Consider the following 22,707-nt stretch of genomic DNA (forward strand, 5'->3'; position numbering starts at 1 on the left):
CCCAATCCCGGCACAGCAGTGGGCCTGGAAGCGCGCCCCCCCACCCCAACCCCCTACTTCTAGTTAATTAGCCTTTAATTAGCCCGTAATTAAGGCCTAATTAGCCGCTAATTACATCGTAATAACTCCTTAATTACTCGGCGATGGCCGCTAATACCTCAGAACCGCTTTATTTCCGTCGCGAATGAGATCCCAGCGCTAATTAACACCCTCCCACACCCCCTCACCGGCCGCGGCAGCCCCGTAATTAGCTCAGCTTCATTACCGGGGATTAATTAGCGGCGGGACCGCGGCGTTGCCAGGCAGGGCCCCGTCCCCATGGCAACTGTTGCCGGGACGTCAAGCGGCCGGCCGGCGCGACGGTGCCGTAAATGCGATTCGGGGCAAGGGCTGGGGGAGGTGGGGGCGCCACGCTGCCGTAAAGCGTGGGGAAAGGGGGGGCGGGGGAGGCGGCGGGGAGGGGGAGAGGTGGAGGGGAGCTGGGGAGGCGACGGGGGTCGCGGTGCAAGGGGGGGGGGGCGCGGTTGGGCCGTGAAAAACCCCGGAGAGACGGGCGAAAAAGGGGTCAGTCCCCGCGCTGCGCCACTCCGCCGTCACGCGCGCCGCGGCGCGCCGCGGCGCAAAAAAGTCGCAAAACGTCGCAAAGCCGGTCGGTGGGGTGTGGGGGGGGAGGCCCGCCGGTACCGTGGAGCGCGGCGGAGCGCGATGGCGGCGCCGGGCCCCGGTGGGGCGGGCGGGGGCCCGGGGGGGCCCGGGGAGCTGCACCCCCGTACCGGGAAGCTGGTGTCGTTGTCTCAGGGGGGTCGGAGCGCGGCCCGGGCCCAGCCGGGCCAGGAGTTTAATCACGGGCTGGTGTTGAGTCGCGATCCGCTGCGACCCGGCCGCGTCTTCACCGTCCGCATCGACAGGAAGGTGGGGGTGGACTGGGGGGGGGGGGGCTGGGGGGACTGGGGAAGGGGGGACTGGGTATGACTGGGTGTGACTGGGAGGACTGGGGAAGAGGGGACTGGGTATGACTGGGGGGACTGGGAGGACTGGGGAAGAGAGAACTGGGTATAACTGGGGGGACTGGGAGGACTGGGGAAGAGGGGACTGGGTATGACTGGGGGGACTGGGAGGACTGGGGAAGAGGGGACTGGGTGTGACTGGGAGGACTGGGGAAGAGGGGACTGGGTGTGACTGGGAGGACTGGGGAAGGGGGGACTGGGTGTGACTGGGAGGACTGGGGAAGGGGGGACTGGGTATGACTGGGGGGACTGGGGAAGAGGGGACTGGGGGTAACTGGGGGGACTGGGAGGGCTGGGGAAGAGGGAACTGGGTATGACTGGGGGGACTGGGAGGACTGGGGAAGAGGGGACTGGGGGGAACTGGGATGAGTGGGAGGACTGGAGAAGAGGGAAATGGGGGTAACTACAGTGACTGGGAGAACTGGGGAAGGGGGAACTGGGTATAAGTGGGAGGACTTGGGAAGAGGGGACTGCAGGTAGCTGGGGGAACTGGGATGACTGGGGAAGAGGGGACTGGGGGGAACTGGGATGAGTGGGAGGACTGGGGAAGAGGGAAATGGAGGTAATTGCAGTGACTGAGGAAGAGGGAACTGGGTATAACTGGGGGGACTGGGAGGGCTGGGGGGCATTGGGAGGACTGGGGGTGACTGGAAGGACTGGGGAAGTGGGAACTGGGGGAACTAGGGGGACTGGGAAGACTGGGGGGCATTGGGAGGACTGGAGAAGGGGGTGCTGGGGGTGATCTAGAGAACTGGGGGGCACTGGGAGGACTGAGGAAGGGGGGCTGAGAGTAACTGGGGGGACTGGGAGAACTGGGGAAGCGGGGACTGGGGGTAACTGGGAGAACTGGGGAAGAGAGAGACTGAGGTCACTGGGAAGATTGGGGAGGAGGGGCTGGGCTTTACTGGAGAGGGGGCACTGGGTTAACTGGGGGGACTGGGAGGACTGGGGAGGAGAGCCTGGGGCTAACTGGAGACAGGAAACGGGTTAACTGGGAGGACAAGGTGGGGGATTGGGGAAGAGGGGGCTGGGGCTGACTGGGGAAGGCCTGGAGACAACTGGGGGAACTGGGTGTAACTGGGGTGGGGGAAGGGGCACCCCAACATTGACTCCCCGCACACCCCCCTTTATTGGGGCTCCCCCCCTTTATTGGGGCTCCCCAACATCAGGCAATGTCCCCCTACAGCAGAGCGCCCGGTGTCGGGGTAACGTAGACACCAGCGCCGGGGGTCCCCGACCCCCCATTCCCCCTCCTACCCCAAGGCCCCCCTTAACCCTTTCTAACCCCCCAGGTGAACTCCTGGAGCGGCTCCATCGAGGTGGGGGTGACGGCTCTGGATCCGGCCGAATTGGATTTTCCCAGTAGCGCCACCGGTCTCCGGGGCGGTTCCTGGGTCGTCTCCGGTTGTTCCGTTCTTCGGGACGGCCGATCTTTACGGGAAGATTTTGGGCCGGATTTAGACGCTTTAGGGGAAGGAGATCGAGTCGGGGTTCAAGCCACCCCGGCGGGGGAATTGCGGCTTTGGGTAAACGGGCGGGACTGGGGGGTCGCGGCTGCCGGGTTGCCCCCCCGCGTTTGGGCCGTGGTGGATCTCTATGGGAAATGTACCCAGGTTACCGTCGTCCCCCCCGAGGTGGCTGGACCCCCCCCGGCCCCCCCTTTACCGCCAGTCCCCACCCCCCTGCCGGGTAATTGGGGGGGGGGAAGATATTTGGGGGGATTTGGGGGTCTGGGGGGGTATTTGGGGGGATTTGGGGGTCGGGGGGGTATTTGGGGGGGTGGGCATGATGGAGGGGGGGATTTGGGGGTCTGGGGGGTATTTGGGGGGGGTGGGCATGATGGAGGGGGGGATTTGGGGCCTGGGGGGGTATTTGGGGGGGTGCTGGAGGGGGAATTTGGGGTTCTAGGGGGTATTGTGGGGGCTGGGGGTGATGGAGGGGGGCTGGAGGGTGATGGGGGGATTTGGGGTTCTAGGGGGGACTTGGGGGGCTGGGGGTGAGCGAAGGGGGATTTGGGAGTCTGGGGGGGGCTGGGGGTGATGGGGAAGGAGACTGGGGGGAATTTGAGGGAATTTTGGGGTATGGGGATATGGGGAGGGGGGATCTGGGGGGGTCCAGGAGTGATGGGGAGGCAGACTGGGGGGATTTGGGGAGAATGTTGGGGCATGGGGGTATGGGGAGGGGGGATTTGGGGGGGCTGGGGGAGCACTGGCATTACTGGTGGACGTTACTGGGAGGGCACTGGGGTTACTGGTGCCCCCCTGCTCCCTCCCAGCGCTGCCCCCCGCCCCAGCCCCGCCCCGCGCCCAGCCCCGCCCTGACAAGTTCCCAGACAGCCTTGACCCCCCTGAGGGTGGTGAGTGACAGGGGGCGGGGCCTGGCCTCGAAGGGGCGGGGCGGTTCTAGGGGCGGGGTCACAGCTGGCCCTGTCTGTGAGGGGGTGGGGCTTGTCCCCAGGGGGCGTGGCCAGCTATGGGGGGGGGCTTTGCCAGCTGTCTGTGGGGGTGGTGTCTCCTTGGGGGTGTGGCCTCATCCCAGGTGGGTGTGGCTCAGTGGGTGGAGTTGGCTTGAAGGGGTGGGGCTTTTGCCATTACCTGCAGCTGTGGATGGGATGGGGAGGGGCCTTGTGGGTGGAGCCTCTCCAGGGGGTGGGGTCTGTGGTGTTGGGGGTGTGGCCTCTCACCGGGGGTGGAACCTTTCCCCACTCGCAGTTATGGAGTCTCTCCCAAGCGGGTGGAGCATCTTGCAGGGGCGTGGTCTCCCTTGGTGGGTGGGGCCTGCCCTGTGGGTGTGGTCTGTTGGGCGGGGCCTGTCCCGATGAGGGGTGGGGCTTGTCTCAATAGGGGCGTGGCCTCGGGGTGTGCCAAACCACAGGAGGCAGACCCTTTGTTATTTTTTTTCCTGCAACATCTGATAAATAGAGATTTTGGGTGTGGCTTGTCTTTGTGGGTGGGGCTTGTGGGGAATGGGTGGGGTCTCAGGGGGTGTGGTCCCTCCGGGGGGCATGGCCCACCTCAGGAGGCGGAGCTTCCACCGCTCTAGATTGCCATAATGAATGGATAGAGGGGTTTGCTGGAGAGTGTGTCCCCTCCCAGAGGGTGTGTCCCCTGGAGGGGGTGTGGCCTAACCAACCCCACCCACAGGTGCGGCATGGGTGGGGCCAGGGGCTCTGCTGTCCAATGAGGCGCTGCTGTTCCACGAGAAGTGCGGGGCCCTCATCAAACTAAGCAACGGGCACAAGACGGCCGAGCGCCGGCGGCCCCTCGACGAGTTCAACAACGGCGTCGTCCTCACCAACCGGCCCCTGCGCGATGGCGAGATGTTCGAGGTCTGGGGGTTCTGTGGGGGTCTTGGGGGGCATCATGGGGGTTTTTGGGGCATCATTGGCATCCTGGGTGGTCATGAAGGGGATTTGGGGGGTCCTGGGTGGTGTCGTGGGGGCATCAGGGGAGTCCTGGGTGGTTGTGGGGGGTCCTGGGGGGCATTATATGGGGCCTGGCTGGCATCATCAGAGTTTTTGGGGCATTGGGGTGGTCTTTGGGGCATATGGGGGTCCTGGGGGGGCTTGGGAATGTTCTGGGGCTGTTGTGAGGTTGCTGAAGGGCACCACAGTGGTCCTGGGGGGGCTTATGGTGGTCATGGGGGTCTTAGGAGCATCACAGGGGTCCTGAGGGCGGTCATGTGGGGGTCCTGGGTGGTTGTGTGGGGTCTTACAGGGGTCCCTGGGGCATTATGAGGGTCCTGGGGGACCTCACGTGGGTCCTGAGTGGTTGTGGGTGTCTTATAGGTGACCCAGGGGGGCATCATGGAGGTTCTGGGGGGGCTTATGGGGTCAGGGGGGCATCATGGGGACCTTTATGGAGGTCCTGGGGGACTTATGGGGGTCCTGAGAGTTCTTGGGCTCTCATGGATGTTCTGGGGGGTCTTGGGGAACATCATGGGCGTCTGGGGGGGCGTCTTGGTGCATTGTAGGCGTCTTGGGGGGGGGGGGGTGTCATAGACTTGGGAGGGGCTGGGGGAGAACGCTGGGGACCTGAGAGTGTTTGGGGACATTTCTGGAGTCCTGGGGGCAACTGCGTGTCCCATGGGGTGTTGGGGGGTCTGTGAAGCAGATGGGGGGGAATTCTTGGGGGTGTCAGGGGATCCTGGGTGGGGGGTGTGGGTCCCTTGACAACCTCCCCCTCATCCCATGACACCCCCTGTCCCAGATTCGTATCGACAAGCTGGTGGACAAATGGTCGGGTTCTATTGAGATCGGGGTGACGGCGCACAACCCCAACAGCCTCGAGTACCCCGCCACCATGACCAACCTCCGCTCTGGTGAGCCCCCCCCGGATGCCTGGGACCCCCCCAGATGCCTGGGTCCTCCCCCAGAGTGGGGTGGGGGGCCCCCCAGATGCCTGAGTCCCCCCAAGACCCTCAACAGTAGAGCTGAGGCTCCCCAAATGCCCTTAGAAAAGGGGGGGGGGGGTCCTCAATGCCTGGGTCCCTGCAGAGGGGATGTGGGGGGGGGTCCCTGGATGCCTGGGTCCCCCCTAAGACCCCCCCACCGCGCCCCCCCAGGTACCATCATGATGAGCGGCTGTGGGATCCTGACCAATGGGAAGGGGACGCGGCGCGAGTACTGCGAGTTCAGCCTCGACGAGCTGCAGGTGACACCCCCAGGGCACCCCAAAATCAGAGGGGACCCCTTTCAAATCAGGGAGTGACCCCTGAACCCCACCCCCAGGACCCCCAAAACACCCCCAGACCCCCATTGTGCTCCCCTGGGGGTTCCAACCCCTCCCTTGGAGTCCCCTAAAATCAAGGGGGACACCCCAAACCCACCCTGGGATCACCAAAGTTCCCCTGAGGCCCCCCAAAATTGGGGGGGACCCCCAAGTTCTCTCTAGAACCCCCAAAAGCCCTCTGAGGCCCACCAGAATCAGAGGCATCCCCCTTCAACTCCCCTGAGACTCCCAAAAGCTCCCCAGGGCCCCTCAAAATTTGGGGGACCCCCCTTAACCCCTCCCCCCCCCCGAGACCTCCAACTCCTCATTTCCCCCCCCATCTCCACTGTCCCCCGCAGGGGTTTGAGGTCCCAGCGACGTCAACCCCCTCCTGCACCCCCAATTCCCCCCTTGGGACCCCCAAACTCCCCCCTCCACATCTCTATTGTCCGCTGCAGGAGTTTTGAGGGCGTCTCAGTGATGTTCTCCTGCCCTGCTTGTGTCCCTGCTGTCCCCACCATCCCCTGCAAGAATTTTGGGGTTCCACCAATGCCCCTCCTCCATCCTTGCACCCCCAACCCCTTGAGGACACCCTGGGGATTGGGGGGGGCTCCCAATCCCCCCCTCAGATTTTTGGGGGTCTCTTGTCACCCACGTCGTGTGTGTGTGTCCCCTGCAGGAAGGGGACCACATTGGGCTGACGAGGAAAGCCAACAACGCCCTCCACTTCTACATCAACGGCATCGACCAAGGTGGGGGGACACGGGGACACCCCAAGGGGACACACAGGGACATGGGGGGACACCCCCCATAGCCCCAGGAGTTTCCTGAAAGTCCCCAAATTGGCATCTTGGGGCTGAGAGGGGACATGGGGACACCAAGGTGGCTTTGAAGATGTCTGCGTCCGTGGAGTCTCCCCCATGTTGATGCCCCATGACCTTGAGGGACCCCAGGTGGTTCTTGGGGACATCTTCATCCATGGGGTGTCCCCAGTGTTGACACCCCATGATCTCGAGGGGACCAGGGTGTCCGCAGCGTGGCTGCGGTGACATGCCTCTCCCTGTCTCCAGGGGTGGCAACGACGTTGACGCCGCTGGTGGTCTACGGGGTGGTGGACCTCTACGGGATGGCGGTGAAGGTGACCATCGTCCACAACCACAACCACAGTGACCGCCTGCGGCGCAACAATGCCATCCTGCGAGCGTTGTCACCCGAGGGTGGCCGGCGTCCCCTCACGTCCCCCCAGCCCCCTGCCGGGCCACCCGCTGGGCCCCCACCGCCCCCTCGTCTCCTCTTCCACCCCAACTGCGGGCAGAAGGCGGCCATCGTCAACGAGGGGCGCACGGCTCTGCGGCCACAGTAAGTTACGCGAGGGGATGCTGAGGGACGTGGGGAGGGACGTGGGAGCTTGGGGGGGCCTGGGGACACCAAGGGGTGCAGAGGGAACGGGGACAAGGGAGGGGGAGATGGTCTTGTGGTCACAGCAAGTGACCGTGTCTCCTTTGATGTGATGGGTCCATCCCTGGTGTCCCCAGCCCTGGTGTCCTTGTCAACACGATGGACCTGTCCCTGGTGTGCCTGTTGACATTGTGTCCCTGTGTCCCCATCCCTGGTGTCCTCAATGACGTTGTGTCTCTGTGTCCCCATTTCTGCTTTGTCTGTTGATGTGATGGACCCGTCTCTGGGATCCATGCTGACGTTGTGTCCTTGTGTTCCCATCCCTGGTGTCATCATCAATGTGATGGACCCATTACCGGTGTCCCTTCTGACATTGAATCCTTCTATTACTGTTTCTGGTGTCTGCGTTGATGTAACGAGCCCATCTCCGGTGTTTTTACTGACACGTCTTTGTGTCTCCGTCTCTGCTGTCCCTGTTGACGCGATGGACCCGTCCCTGACATCCTTGTTGACATTGAGTCCTTGTGTCCCCATCCCTGGTGTTCTCATCAACATAACGAACCCATCTCTGGTGTTTTTGCCGACGTTGTGTCTTTGTGTCTCCATCCCTGGTGTCCCCGTCAATGTGATGAACCCATCCTTGGTGTCCTTGCTGACATTGTGTTCTCATTCCTGGTGTCCCCCTTTGATATGATGGACCCATTCCCTGTGTCCCCGCTGATGCGGTGTCCCCATGTCCCCGCTGACGTGATGGACCCATCCCTCATTCCATCCTGCCCCCCCGGGTGACACGATGTTCCTGTCCCCAGCGCGACAGATGACTTCAACCATGGGGTGGTGCTGAGTGCCCGGGCGCTGCGGGACAACGAGCTCTTCCAGGTCCGCATCGACAAAATGGTGGACAAATGGGCTGGGTCCATTGAGATCGGGGTGACCACGCACAACCCTGCCTACCTCCAGCTGCCCTCCACCATGACCAACCTGCGCTCAGGTGGGTCCCTGCCATCTCCAGGGGGTCCCCAACGTCCCCATGGGGTCACCACCCACCACCCTATCTACCCTCAGCTGCCCACCAGCATTCCCAGCCAGTGCTCAGGTGGGTTCCCAACATCACCATGGGGTCCCTATGGGGTCCGCAATGTCCCCATGGGGTCACCACCCACACCCCCGCCTACCTCCACCTGCCCTCCCACCGTGACCCACCTGCATTCGGCTGGGTTCCTGATGTCCCTGAGGGGTTCCAAACATCTTTCTGGGGTCCCTACAAGGCCCCCAGCCACCCCAGGGTGTCCCCAGGTTGTTCCCAGCCACCTCAACATGTCCCCTAGGCATCTTGAGCCACTCCAGGACATCTTCAGCCACTCCGGAGTGTTCCTGGGGCATCTAGAGCCACTCCAAGGTGTCCCCAGGACTTCCTGAGGCACTTCAGGGTGCCTCCAGAGTGTCCCCAGAGCATCTTATACCAGTCAGCTATTCCTGGGTGTCCCCAAGACATCTCCAGCTTCTCCTGAGTGTCCCCAGAGTGTCACCAGCCACCCTAGAATGTCCCCAGGATATCCCCATCTAGCCTTAGGTGTCCCCAGGTCATCTTGAGCTGCTCCAGAAAGTCCCCAGCGCATCTTGAGTCACTCCAGGGTGTCCTCAGCCACCCCTGGGTGTCCCTGGGGCATCCCCAGCCACTCCAGGATGTCCCCAGAGTGTCTCCAGCCACCCGTATGTGTCCTCAGGGCATCTCCTACCACTCCAAGGTGTCCTCAGACACTCTGGGTTGTCCCCAGGGCGTTTCCAGCCACTCCAGGGTGTCCCCAGGGCATCTCATACCACTCCAGGGTGTCCCCAGCCACCCTTCCCCTCCATGGGTGGTGTCCCCAACCCTGTCCCCGTCCCCACAGGCACCTGGATGATGACGGGCAACGGTGTGATGCACAACGGCACTACCGTCCTCGACGAGTACGGCCACAACCTCGACCGCCTCAAGGTGGGACAACCCGGACGCCTGGGTCCCTGGTTGGGACCTGTCGGTGTCCCCCCTCCCCAGGTGACGTGCATCCCCGCAGGCGGGGGACACGGTGGGGGTGGTACGCAGGGACGACGGCACCCTCCACTTCTTCGTCAACGGGGCGGCGCAGGGACCCGCCGCCTGGAACGTGCCCCCCAACGTCTACGCTGTGGTGGACCTCTACGGCCAGGCCGCCCAGGCCACCATCGTCGAGGACGGCGGTGAGCTCCTGGGGGGGACACTGGGGACGTGGAGGCTCGGGGGGGGGGGGGGCACCTGGGCAGGTCAGAGGTGGAGTTTTGGGGGGCTTGGGGGCATCAGGGTGTGGGTTTGGGGACACTGGGGTGTTGGGTTGGGGGGGGACAGGGGTTCTGGGGACATCAGGGCTGGAGTTTTGGGGGACCGGGGGACATCGGGGTGTGGGTTTGGGGACACTGGGGTGTTGGGTTTAGGGGGGACAGGGGTCCTGGGGACATCAGGGTGTGGGTTTGAGAAACATTGGGGACCCCAGTGTGCAGGGCCACCTGGGGGGCAATATCGGGGTGCAGGGCTGGATCTGGGGGTGCAGGGAAATTGCTGGAGCCCTGACATTGGGGATTCACGGGTCATTTGTGTGTGTCCCCCAAGAGGTGACCTCGCTGGCAGGTGATGGCTCGGAGGGGGACACTCCGGGGTCCCCCGAAAGTCCGTCCCCGGGGGGTTCCCCCAGTGACCTGCGGTTCCACCGCCTGCACGGTACCAACGCCGTCATCACCAACGGCGGGCGCACCGCCCTGCGCCAGAACTGCCGCTCCGAGTTCAACGACGCCATCGTCATCTCCAACCGGTCAGGGGCACCCCAAAAATCCCCACCCTGCACCCCAAAATCCCACCTTGCACCCCAAAACCTTCTCCTGCACCTGAAAACCTGACTGTGGGTCCCCCAGTGTCCCCCAGGGCTGTCCCCACGTCCCCCAACCTGTGCCAGAACTGCCGCTCTGGGTTCAGTTGCGTCATTGTCATCTCCAACCCGTCAGGGGCACCCCAAAAACCTCCCTCTGCACCCCAAAACCTTCTCCTGCACCCCAAAACCTGGCCACAGGTCCCCCAATGTCCCCAAGTATCAGCCCCAAGTCCCCAAATCTGTGCCAGAGCTGCTGCTGCAAGTTTGATAATGCCATTGTCATCTCCAGCCGGGCACCCCAAAACGTCCCTTTGTACCCCAAAACCATCCCCTGCACCCCAAAAAACAGCCCCAGGTCCCCCAAATCTGCCCCCGACCCTGTTGCCACCCCATTGTCCCCCTCCTACCCCTCCAAGGTTTTGGGGTAACCCCCCCAGTGTCCCCCAGGGCGCTGCGGGACGGGGAACTCTTTGAGATCGTCATCCAGAAGATGGTGGATCGCTGGTCCGGCTCCATCGAGGCGGGTGAGAGGGGACGAGAGGGGACGTGGAGGGGAGGGGATGGGGGGGTTCCCCACACCCTTCCCCATCTCCTGTCCCCCCCTCGGCGTCCCCTGCCACCCCCGTTGTCCCTGCAGGCGTCACCGCCATCCGCCCTGAGGACCTGGAGTTCCCCAACACCATGACGGACATCGACTACGACACCTGGATGCTGAGGTGAGGAGGAGGGGGACACGCTGGTGTCACCTGGGGGGGGTCACCTCGGTCGCCAAGGGGCCTTACTGGGTCACCAGGTTCCCCGAGGGGTCCCTGTCCATCCCTCTTTTGTCCCCGACATCCTCTTCTGTCCCCAAGGGGCCAGATCTATGTTCTCGGTGTCCCCAAGGGGTCACATCTGTCCCCAAGGCGTTGTGCTGGCTCATCGGGTTCCCCGAGGGTCTGTCATTTGTCCCCAGGGTCCCTGGGTTGTTCCCAAGGGAATGTGTTGGTCCCCAGGGTCCCTGTCTGTCCCTAAGGGTCCTCATCTGTCCCCAAGTGTCCCCATCTGTCTCCAGGGTTCCTGTCCATCCCCAAGGGTCCCCGTCTGTCTGTCCCTAAGGGTCCTTGCTTATCCCCAAGGTCCCCATCCGTCCCCAGGAGTCCCCGTGTGTCCCTAAGGGAACACATCTGTCCCCAAGGGTCCCTGCTTGTCCCCAGGGTCCCCATCCATCCCCAAGGATCCCCATGTGTCCACACAGTCCTTGTCCCATCTCGGAGGGTCCTTGTCCGTCCCCAAGGGTCACCGTCTGTCCCCCGGGTCCCCATCTGTCCCCAAGGATCCCTACGTGTCCCACAGTCCCTGTCTGTCCCCAAAGGTCCCCATCCATCCCCAAGCATCCTGCTGGGCCACATGAGCCCCGAGTGTCCCCTGTCGTCCCCCCCAACCCTTCCCCGGTGTCCCCACGATGTCCCCGTGTTCCCGCAGCGGGACGGCCATCATGCAGGACGGTAACACCATGCGGAACAACTACGGCTGCGACCTGGACTCGCTGGGGACGGGTTCGCGCATCGGGATGATGCGGACGGCACGGGGCGACCTGCGTTACTTCATCAACGGCGCCGACCAAGGCGTCGCCTGCTCGGGGCTGCCGGCGGGTAAGGGGACGGCTTGGGGACACGGCGGGGACGAGGACAGAGGGGGGGGACGTGCACACGCGTGGGGTCCTGCGTCAGCTCGGTGCGTGGGGATCTGTGACGGTCTGGGGTCCCCAGGGGACACGGGGGGGACATGTGGGAATGGGGACGTGGAGGTGGACACGGTGGGGACGTGGGGATGGGGACGCTGGGAGGGGGACAGGGAGGACGCTGGGGATGGGGAAGGGGTGATGGGGGGACAGGCTCCCGTGTCAGCGTGATGTGGTCCTGGGGACCTGAACCATACTGGTGTCCCCTGGGGACGCGGTGGGGGGACACGGGGCACGAGGATGAGGACACAGTGGGGGGGACGTGGGGACAGGGACGTGGAGAGGGCCACAGGGACAGGAGCATGACAGATACGGAGGAAGATGGGGGTGTGGGGCCGGGACCATGGGGGGTGACGCGTGTCCCCGCAGAGGTGTACGCGGTGGTGGACCTCTACGGCCAGTGCGTCCAGGTGTCCCTCACCGGGGCCACCGGCCCGGCCGACAACAGCCTGACCACCAGCAGTGCCACCGAGAAGGCTTGTCCCCTCCCCTCCCCAGGTAGGGGCCACCGGGGGGGTTGGCGGGGTGAGGGGGAGCACTGGTGTCCCCACGGCTGTGGCCCTCAATGGGGTGGTGCGTCCCCCCAAGGATGACGTGTCCTGTCTCCCCCCCGGGTGACGTGTGTCGTCCCCCCCCCGGGTGACGTGTCCCCACTCTGGGTGACGTGTGTGTGTGTCCGTCCCCCAGGGTGACATGTCCCCCCCAGGTGACGCATCAGCCGGGACACACACACACACACACACCCCCCCACTCAGGAGGCGATGTGTCCCCCAGCGACACCCCCACCTTCCCCCCCAACCCGTGACATCCCGCCTGCCACGCCCTCCCCCTCCCGCTGCCACACCCTCTAACCCCGCCCCTTCTCTCCCCGCCCCCCCAGCCCCCGGCCCGTGCCAGCGATTCCACGGCCGCTGCGGGCAGAACGTGGCGCTGGGGGCGGAGGGGCTGGGGGCCGCCCGGGTGGCCGGCTACTGCCACGGCCTCGTCTTCAGCCGCTCGCACCTCCGGCCCGGGGAGCTCTTCGAGGTGGGTGGGGCCCCGAGGGACACGCCCACTGGGGTGGGGTCAGCTGGGGTGGGAGAGGTTGGGGAAGGGCCACCCCCCTGCGTGGTGGGAAGGGGGGGGGGGAAATGCTGGGAGGTGCGGTGTCTCTTTAAGAAAAGTGGGCGGGGCGCCCTAGGGACAGGCCGCGGGGTGGGTGGGGTCACCCTGGGGGGGAGGGGGTGGAAAAGGAACCACCCCCCTGCGTGGTGGAAGGGGGGAGTGGTGGGAGGTGCGGTGTCTCTTTAAGAGTGGGAGGGGTTAGGGGGCTCCTCCCCCTGCATAAGCCCCGCCTCCTCCCCTGCCGCGATTTGACCCTGGCAGTGGCTCTGCCCGCTGTGGGAGGAGCCTGTCGCAGCCACGCCCCCTTCTATGAGACCCAGCCCCGATTCAACTCTGGCAGTGGCTCTGGCAGGAGTGGGAGGAGCCTCTGGCGCCCCGCCCCCTCTACAAGCCCCGCCCACACCCTCCCCCGCCCCGATTTAACCCCTTATTACCCAGCCGCAACTCCACCTGAGGGGGAGCCACAGATCCGCCCACAGCGGGCGGCACTTTCTGGCGGCCACACCCACGGAGGGAGGAGCCTTTTGTAGCCCCGCCCCTTCCCTAAGCCCCACCCCCCCACACCTTTAACCCTCGCCCTGCCAGGTGCGGATCGAGGCGCTGGACGAGCGCTGGGCAGGCTCGGTGCGGCTGGGGCTGACGGCGTTGCCCCCCGGGCAGGGCCCCCCCGGCCCCCCCCGCCCTGCCCGCCACCCTCCTGGACCTGCCCGCGCCCCCCACCTGGGTGGTGGCGGGGGCCGAGGTCCGGCGCAACGGGACCCTCACCCGCCACAACTACGGCGTCTCCCTCGACCGCCTGGCGGTGAGTTGGGGAGGGGGGACGGGGAGGTTTCCAGGGGGGTCCTGGCGGGGCCGGGGGGCTCCCCAACGGCATCTTGGGGGGTCCCAAGGGGGTTTTGGGAGTCCCGGGGGGGGTTGGGGGGCCGGGGAGGGTCTTGGGGGTCTTGATGGGGGGGTCGAGGAGGTCCCCAGGGGAGTCTTGGGGTCCCAGGGGGGTCCTGGGGGGGGGGGGCAGGAGGGTCCCGTTGGGGTCCTGCAGGTGTCAGAGAGGTCCCCACGGGGGTCTCGGATGTCCTGGGGGCTCAGGGAGGTCCTGGGGATCCCAGGGGGGTCAGGGAGGTCCCCAGGGTGGTCCTGGGGGTCCCTGGGGTGGGGTGGGGGTTCAGGGGTCCCCCCGGAAGGGTCTGAAGGGTGTTCCCCCCCCCGCCAGGTTGGGAACCGTCTGGGGGTGCGGCGCGGCCCCGATGACACGATGCACATCCTGGTGGACGGGGAGGACATGGGCCCCGCCGCCACCGGCGTCGCCAAGGTAACGCCCCCGTGAGGTCACACGCCCCGCTCTGATGTCACCCCCTTCCACGTTACTCCTTTGATGTCCCCCCACCATGGTGTCACTTCCTGTGATGTCACCTCCGTGGTGTCAGCCCCGCAATGTCACCAGATGCTCTCTGACCTCATTTCCTGCCTGGCAGGGGCATGGCTGTGACATCATGAGGTGCTCTGACCTAATTTTCTGCCTGGGAGGGGCATGTCTGTGATGTCACGAGGCTCTCTGATATCACTTCCTGCCTGGGAGGGGCTTCACCGTGATGTCACTCGGTTTCGTGAGCTCACTTTTTATTTGGGAGGGGCACAAGGATGATGTCGTAGAGCTCTCTGATTTCAGTTCCTGGCCAGGAGCAACCTGGCCGTGATGTCACAGGGCAACGTGACCTCACTTCTGTCCTGGGACGAGCTTTGTTATGATGCCATCGGGTCAGGTGTTCTCGCTTCCTGCCACAGAGGTGCTTTGATCTGACGCCGTTTCATTTCCTGACCTCATTCGCTGCTTGGCAGCGGCACAGCTGTGATGTCGTAGAGCTCTCTGACCTCATTTCCTGCCTGGGGGGGTCCTGACCGTGATGTCACAGGGCTCTGTGACCTCACTTCTTGCCCGGGGAGGGTGCTCGGTTGTGATGTCGCTGGGTTCCCTGACCTCGCGTCCTGCCTGAGAAGAGAGGGATAGTGATGTCACGGGGCTCTGTGACCTCACTTTGTGCCCGGGAGGGCCTTCGCCGTGATGTCACTGGCTTCCCTGACCTCACGCCCTGCCTGGGAGGGCCAGGGCCGTGACATCACGTGCTGACGTCGCCGCCTCTCCCTCCCCACAGAACGCCTTCGTGGCGCTGGACCTGTACGGGCGGGTGACGGCCGTCTCCATCGTCAGCGCGGGGGGCGGGGAGGGGGGGGGCAGCAGCGCCCCCTCCCCCAGCCCCTCCCCCACCCCCAGCCCCTCCCCCACCGCTGGGACCCCCCTCGCCGTGAGTGGGGGGGGCACGGGGGGGGTAGTAGGGGGGCACGGGGGGGGTAGTAGGGAGGCACTGGGAGGGACTGGGAAGGGACTAGAGGGGCACTGGGGGGCGACCGGGGGTGGCTGGGGGGAGCGGGGGGGGGGCACTGGGGGCTCAGGGAGGGGCTGGGAGGGAGCTGTGTGCTGTGCAGAACCCCAAATCCCCAGTGGCCCCCCCCCCCCCCCCCGCTTTCCATTTTTGGGGTGCTCCCAGCCCCTGACCCCATGCCCCCCCCCCCCCAGGGCCCCCCCACGTTTTTGGGGTGCCACGGCAAGAACATCCTGCTCTCCAACGGGAACCGCACGGCCACCCGCGTCTCCAGCTACAACCAGGGGCTGGTGCTGGTGGGGCAGCCCCTCCCCCCCGGCCGCCTCTTCCAGGTACCGCCCCTTTCCCGGGCAGCCAACGGTAGCCCGGCATTGTTATGAGGTCAGAGGAAGGGGATGACGTCACAGCGGGCCGGCCGAGGGTGGCTCTGTGTCCTGATGAGGTCACGGCGGAGGAGGGGGAGAGTGAGGGGGGGTCTGGGGGCGTGTCTCTGCGTGTGAGGTCAGGTGGAGCAACGTGGCGTCAAGAGGCGTTGTGATGTCACGCCGGGGACGGCCAATGGCGGCGCTGCAGTGGCGCGAGCTGAGCAGGGACTGTGATGTCACACGGGACTGGCCGGTGACGGCACTGCAGCTGTTTGGTGTCGCTGTGATGTCACGCGGGCCCGGCCAATCACTGCTCACTGGGTCCCCCCGGCGTCACACTGAGCCGTCCGATCTGATGACAGGGGTCACGTGTGACGCTGGATCACGACGTCACAGTGACATCGCCACGCTGTCACGGACGCCCTGGAGCGCAGGGACGGTCGCTGGACCCACAGTGGGGCTCGTTGCTGGGCAGGGTGGAGGGGGGTGGCCCCTCGGGGCAGTGACATCACTGGAAGGGGTGATGACATCACGGGGGTGTGATGACCTCCCAGTGGCGTCACCCACCCGCAGGCGCACAAGCGGCGGCAGCGGCAGCGGAGCTCGTCGGTGGCAGGGAAGGGGGGCGGGGGTGGCCGGGGGTGCGGGCGGTGATGTCACGGAGCGATGCTGATGTCGTGAGAGAGTGGCGATGACATCACAGCGATGTCACCCACCACCCTCGCCCCCCGGCGGGCTTGGGTGCCGGGGGCCGTGACCGGGGGGGGTTGGGGGAGGTGGCGTCACGGGGAGGCGATGATGTCACGATGACGTCACGATGACGTCACGCCCCCCTCCCCAGGTGCAGATCGACGCCCTGAACCCGCAGTGGAGCTCCTCGCTGGCCCTGGGGGTGACGGGGGCCCCCCCCGGGCGCGGCCCCCTCCCCGCCTGCGCCGCCGGCCTCAAGCGCTCGGCCTGGCTGCTCCAGCGCCGCAGCGTCTTCCACAACGCCCGCAAGGTGGGGGCGCCCGAAACGCGCCCTGCCGGGGGGGCCGCGGCCCCGGGAGCCCACCGGGACCCCTCCAGACCTCCTCGGGACGCCCCGCCCCCCCAGGGGACCCCAGCGCCCCCAGGGATATCCCCCCCCCCCTTTTCCCCAGGGGGGCGTCCCCACTATTTTGGGCATCCCCGAGGGGGTTCCCCCATCCCCAGGGACCCCCCCCCTATTCCCAAGCCCCCCCCCTACCCCATGGCCCCCCCCATTCTCAAGCCCCTCTTGCCCCCATGGCCCTCCCCATCCCCAAGTCCCCCCCCATTCCCAAGCCCCCTTCACCCCCAGGTGCCCCCCCCCATTCCCAGGGCCCCCCCCCCCTGTCTCCAAGGGCCCCCCCATTCCCAAGCCCCCTTCACCCCCAGGTGCCCCCCCCATCCCCATGCCCCCCCCTGTCTCCAAGGGCCCCCCCATTCCCAAGCCCCCCTCACCCCCAGGGACCCCCCCCCCCATTCCCCATCCCCCCCGATCCCCTTGGAGGGGCAGATCCCCTCTCACAGCCCTGGGGGCCCCCCCTTACACTGTGGGGGTGTCGTGTCCCCCCCCCCGCAGATCTGCGAGAACTACGGCCCCAACCTGGACGCGCTGCCGGCGGGGACGCTGCTGGGGCTGCTGGTGGACGGGGGGGGCCGGCTCCATCTCTACGTCAACGGCTGCGACCAGGGGGTGGCCGCGGGGGGGGTCCCGGCCCCCTGCTACGTCCTGCTCGACCTCTACGGCCAGTGCCAGCAGGTGGGGGCGGGGGGGGGGGGGGCACCCTGATTTCGGAGCACCCCAGGGACCCCACGTCTGGGTGGGGAAGCCCTTGGGCCCCCCCCAAAATGGATGCCAGCGGAGCACCCCCCCAAAAAGGGGCCCAGGTGTCCCGGGAGATCTTCCCCCCCCCCCGCCCCCTCCCCTGCCAAAGGGACCCCAGGGTCTGGGGGGGGGGGGGGTCCCATCCCCTCGGGGATCCTGGTACCCCCCCCCCCCCAACCCCCCAAAAAGCACCTCGGGTCTCTGGACCCCACCGAACCCCTGTGTGTCCCCCCCCAGGTGACAATCGTGTCGGAGACACCGGACGGGGGGGGCCCCAGTGGGGACCCCCGGACACGGGGGGACGTGGAGAAGGCCGACGTGGTGGATGGTGAGTGTGGGGGGGGGGCGGGCACCCCAAAAGTGGGGGGCTGGGAGGGGTCAGGGACCCCCAAAATGGGGCGGGGAGGGCAGAGGCAGGGATTGCTGGAATTTACGGGGCTGGAGGGGGTCAGTGACCCCTAAAATGGGGGGGAGGGGGGGTCAGTGCCCCCCAAATCCATGGAGTTTGGGGGGGGCTCAGAGACCCCCAGATCTATGGGGCTGGGGGGGGGCTCAGGACCGAACCAGAGCGGGTGTGCCCAGTTAAAGCCCCCGCCCTTGGGTGTGGCCCTGCAGTGCCCCACCCCTGGGTGTGTCTAACGGAAGCCCCGCCTCCTCCCTAGGGATCAAGGAGAGCCTGTGCTGGGCCCCCCCCCCTGGCCGGGCCCCCCCTCAAGCCCTGCGAGTACCAAGCTCTCTGCGCCCGCTTCAAGGATCTCCTGCTGCTGCCCGGTGCGCCCGCGCCCCTGGGTGCCCCCCAAAAAAGGGTGGGGGGTCCCGGACCCCTGGGTGCCCTCCCCTCGAGGGGGGGGGCAGTCCCAGACCCCTGGGTGTCCCCCTGGGGTTGAGGGGTGGGTGCCCCCCCGACCCTTGGGTTCCCAAAGGATGGGGGTCCCAGATCCCTGGGGGTCTCCCCCCCCAGCCCAGACAGCGGGGTCCCTTGGGGGGTGTTGGGGTCTCCCCTGACCCCCCCTAACTGCCCCCCCAGATGAATATTTCACCCCCGAGCCCCGGCGCAGTCTCTGCTTCTGCGAGTCCTGCCAGCAGCTGCGGGGGGAGGAGGGGTGCCGGCGGGGGGAGGGTCCCCGCGACCCCCCCGTCCCCCTCGGCTGGTGTCGCTTCAGCCTCCGGTGAGTTGAGGGGGGGGGTCTTGGGGGGGCCCTGGGGGGTTGGGGGGGGTCTAAGAGGAGGTTTGGGCGCTCTAAGAGGGCTTTTGGGGTGACTTTGGGGGGTCCTGGGGGGATTGCAGGGGTCCTGGGGGGGTGGGGGGGGGTCTAAGAGGGATTTTGGGGGAGCTGGGGGGTCCAGGAGAGGTTTGGGGGGTCTTGGGCAGGTGGAGGTGTCAAAGAGGGTTTTTGGGGGGGTCTGGGGGGATGTCGGGGGGTTCTGGGGGGACCTTAGAGGGATTTTGGGGGGTTGCAGGAGGGGTTTAGGGGGATGCAGGTGGTCCGGGGGGGAATTGGGGGGCTCTAGGAGGGGTTTAAGGGGGGGCTTTGGGGAGTCCTTGAGGGGTTTGGGGGGGTCCTGGGGGGATCTTGGAGGAATCTGGGGGATTTGGGGGGGGTCTAAGTGAGGTTTGGGGGGTCCAGGAGGGGTTGGAGTGAGTCCTGGGGGGGATTAGGGGGGAACTTTAGGGGTCCGGGGGGGATTGAGGAGTGCTGGGGGGCTCTAGGAGGGGTTTGGGGGTGCCCAGGGGGGTCCAGCAGGGATCTGGGGAGGCACTGGGGGGGCCTTTGGGGGTCTTGAAGCGGTTCGGGGGGGCACGGGGGAGTCTGGGGCGGTTTGGGGTTCCCACGGGAGATTTTGGGGGTGCCGGGGGGGGTTGGGGTCCCGGGAAGGGTCTAGGGAGACCCCGAGGGCTTTGGGGGTGCCAAGGGGGTTTTGGGGTGCCCCTGCCCCCCCCCGCCCCCCCTTTGCCCCCCCCCAGGACGAAGCCGCGGCTGGAGGCGGGGGGAGCGTGGCAGAAATGGCCGACGGCGTACCACGGCACCAGCGCCGGCGCCGTCCGCCGGCTGCTCGACCAGGGCGAGCTGCTGCCAGGTGGGGGCCGCGGCGCGGCGTGCCGGGGGGACCCCGGGGTCGGGGGGAGCCCCCCGGAGCCCCCCACCCCCCCCCCCCGACCTTCCCCATCAGGGCACCCCGGCATCTGGGGGGCGGACGCCCCCATAGCCCCCCTAACCCCCTCACATCCCCCGTAGCCCCCCGACAACCCTGCCATAGCCCCCCTATACCCCCATAGCCCCCCATGAGCCCCCGATGACCCCCCCATAGCCCCCCTACCCCCCTCACATCCCCCATAGCCCCCTGACAACCCTGCCATAGCCCCCCTATACCCCCATAGCCCCCCATAGCCCCCCTAACCCCCTCATAGCCCCCATAGCCCCCCAACAACCCTGCCATAGCCCCCCATGAGCCCCTGATGACCCCCCCATAGCCCCCCTAACCCCCTCACATCCCCCGTAGCCCCCCGACAACCCTGCCATAGCCCCCCTATACCCCCCATAGCCCCCCCCAGACCCCCCCTAACCCCCCCATAGCCCCCCCAGGACTCCCCCACGCCCCATGACCCCCCCATAGCGCCCCCCAAGAACCCCCCCTACCCCCCACTGACCCCCCTCCCCCCCCCAGGCCCCTGGTCCATCCTGAGCGGCCCGGCCAAGGCGGAGCCCTCGGGCGGAGCCCTGCGGGGTAACCCCGCCCCCGGGGCGGGGCCTCAGCCGTCGGCCCCGCCCCGCCTCATCCTCTCCCCCGCCCTGCGCTACGCCGCCCTCGAGCCCTTCGCCACCAAAGTGCAGTATGTGGGCGGGGCCTGGGCGGGGGGCGGGGCCCGGGAGGTGGGCGGGGAGGGAGGGGGCGTGGCTGGGTTTGAGCAGCAGGGAGGAGGGGGCGGGGCTGGAGCGGGTCCCCTTTGGGGTGGGCGGGGCTAAGCACATGAATGGCGGGTGGGCGGGGCTATCCCGGGAAGGGTTTCCTCTGGAAACCACGGGAGGGAGGTGGGGCTTTTGTGGCAGGAGGCGTGGCCATGCAAACGATAGCCTGGGGGGGTGGAGTTCCTGTAACAGCAGCTGGGTGGCTTTATGGGGTGGGGCTATGCAAAAGCTTCCCGGGTGGGCGTGGTTATGCAAATGATCCCCTAGCTGCACGCAGTCTGAAAGGGCTTGGTTCCCACCCATTGGGGGCGTGGCCTACACGGGGGCGTGTCTTATCGGTGTCCCTGCCCCACGCTTCCAGGGTCCCCGGGGTGGGGGCGTGGCTATGCAAATGAGCCCATAGCCTTAAAGGGGCCCGCTCCCCCTGGGACATGGGGTGGGTGTGGCCTACGGGGGGGGGTGTATCCTATCGGTGTCCCCGCCCCCCAGCTTCCAGCCGTTCCCGGAGGCGGGTGGGCGTGGCTATGCAAATGAGCCCACCACCACAGGTAGCCTTAAAGGGGCCTGTCCCCCTCCGGGGGGGGCGGATCAGGGGGTGGGGGTAAGGACTGGGCGGGGTTTCTCGGTGTGGGCGTGTCCCAGGGCTGGGTGGGGCAGGGTGGGCGTGTCCTAACGCTGTCCCCACCCCCAGCTTCCGGGACCCGGGCTCGCAGCGGGCGCACGGGGCGCAGGTGGCCTTGGAGGTGTGTGTGCGGCCGGGCTCCTTCCGCGCCGGCCCCCCCTCGCTGCGCCCCCCCGAGGGGCTGGACCCCGCCGAGCTCGAGTGGGTCACCAAGGAGCCGGGGGCCACCGTCCTCTGCGGGCTGCTGGTCCGCGTCGACTGACGGGGGGCACGGGCACCCGCCCCCCGCCCCCTTCCCGGGGCTGGGGACACCCCCTGGATGGGGGGACGCGCCCCCCCGAGGATGGGGAGCCCCCTCGAGAAGATGGGCAGCCCCCCTAAGGATGGGGGCACCCCCCCCCCAGGGATGGGGAACATCCCCCCTCCGTTCCCAGGGATGGGGAACCCCCCCTTAGTCGGGGACCCCTCCCCGAGATGGGGAGACCCCCCCCCCACCAAGGGGATGGGGAACCCCCTAGATGGGGGAAGCCCCCCCCTCAGTTGGGGACCCCCCCAAGAAGATGGGGAGCCCCCCCAGGGATGGAGAGTGTCCCCTAAGACGGGGACCCTCCCTCTAGGTGGGGACCCTCCCCAGGGATAGGGAACCCTAATGGGGATGGGGACCCCCCCCAAGAGGATGGGGGACCCCCCCCAGGGATGGGGACCCCACCTTAAGTGGGGAACCCCCCCCAAGGACAGGGACACCCCCCCCCATGAAGGAGACACCCCCATGGGGGCAGGGACCCCCCCTGGGACACAGCCCCCGCCACCCCAAAAACATGGACCCCCACCCATGGGGATGGGGACCCCCAGGTTGGGGACCCCCACAGGGACAAGGACCCCCCCTCCCCAATTTGGGGACAACCCCCCGTGCTGGGGACCCCCCTGGGGCTTTTGGGGGGTCAGCCCCCTCCCCAATTATTGGGGACCCCTGCGGCACCCCCCATGTGGACCCTTCCTGCCCTAAATTGGGCCCCCCCCAAATCCCCTTTATGGGGGGAGGGGGACACTTTGCACACCCCAAATTGGGGACACCCCCACCCACCCTGGAGCTGGTTTGGGGGGGGTCCCTAAATTGGGGGGGGGGGGTCCTGAAATCGGGAGGGGAGCTCTGACCCTAGTTTGGGGGAGTCTCACCCCAACCTGGGGGGGGAATCCCCATGGGGGAGGAAGGGGTTGAATTTGGGGGGGGGGGGGTGTTCCCCTGAGCCCACGGGGTCCCAGTCCCCATTTTGAGGGGGGGGGGGGGCTACAGCACTTACCCCCCCTCCCCCACCTGCACATCCCCCCCCGCTGCCCCTCCCCCCCCTTTATTTATTACCCCCAAATGTGAATCCGGGGGGGGGTGGGATTGGGGTGGGGGGTGTCTTTTTGTTGGTTTTCTTTTTTTTTTTAAAAAAAGGAATTTTTATTTAAAGCTGCTTTCGGGGAGGGGGGAAGGGGGGGGGTCCCCGTGATACGAACCCGCCCCCCCCCGTGTTTCCCCCCCCCGGGTTTATAAACCGAGAGAGAGAGAGAGAGAGACGGTGTGGTCATTTCGGGGGGGGCGGGATCGGGCCCTGGGGGGGCTGGGGGGGTCCTGGGGCAGGATCGAGCCCCCGGGAAGGTTTTTTTGGAGGGGGGGGGGGCAGGATCGGGCCCCGGAGGAGAGGGGCGGGGTTTCTCGGAGCGGGGGCGTGGCTAATAGGCGGGGGGCGTGGCTAGCGGGGCGCGGGCGGTGCTTGCGCGGGGGGGCGTGGC

At 66.8% G+C, this 22,707-nt stretch overlaps 2 protein-coding genes across 2 annotated transcripts in view; both read left to right on the top strand.

Moving 5' to 3' along the window:
• LOC126034629 (kinesin-like protein KIF1C) overlaps nucleotides 1-71 on the top strand; it is a 6,227-nt gene extending 6,156 nt beyond the window's left edge. Inside the window, 1 exon segment of the mRNA XM_049792557.1 lies at nucleotides 64-71. Coding sequence (XP_049648514.1) covers nucleotides 64-71 — 8 coding nt within the window.
• Nucleotides 72-681: 610 nt separating this feature from the next.
• Nucleotides 682-22,458, top strand: NEURL4 (neuralized E3 ubiquitin protein ligase 4). The gene is given in 31 exon segments (XM_049792596.1): nucleotides 682-912; nucleotides 2,300-2,696; nucleotides 3,283-3,363; nucleotides 4,151-4,335; nucleotides 5,216-5,327; nucleotides 5,571-5,659; nucleotides 6,396-6,468; nucleotides 6,787-7,075; nucleotides 7,924-8,105; nucleotides 9,007-9,092; nucleotides 9,172-9,334; nucleotides 9,741-9,939; nucleotides 10,444-10,520; nucleotides 10,634-10,712; nucleotides 11,461-11,630; nucleotides 12,089-12,217; nucleotides 12,600-12,745; nucleotides 13,409-13,497; nucleotides 13,499-13,625; nucleotides 14,034-14,132; nucleotides 14,974-15,123; nucleotides 15,396-15,533; nucleotides 16,408-16,566; nucleotides 17,152-17,331; nucleotides 17,635-17,725; nucleotides 18,060-18,094; nucleotides 18,096-18,168; nucleotides 18,425-18,566; nucleotides 19,364-19,476; nucleotides 20,065-20,230; nucleotides 20,998-22,458. Coding segments are annotated over 31 exon segments (4,419 nt in total). The 5' UTR covers nucleotides 682-705; the 3' UTR covers nucleotides 21,191-22,458.
• The last annotated feature ends 249 nt before the right edge of the window (nucleotides 22,459-22,707 follow it).

This window comes from Accipiter gentilis, chromosome 35 (genome assembly GCF_929443795.1).
Source record: "Accipiter gentilis chromosome 35, bAccGen1.1, whole genome shotgun sequence".
In the NCBI taxonomy this organism is placed as follows: domain Eukaryota; kingdom Metazoa; phylum Chordata; class Aves; order Accipitriformes; family Accipitridae; genus Astur; species Astur gentilis.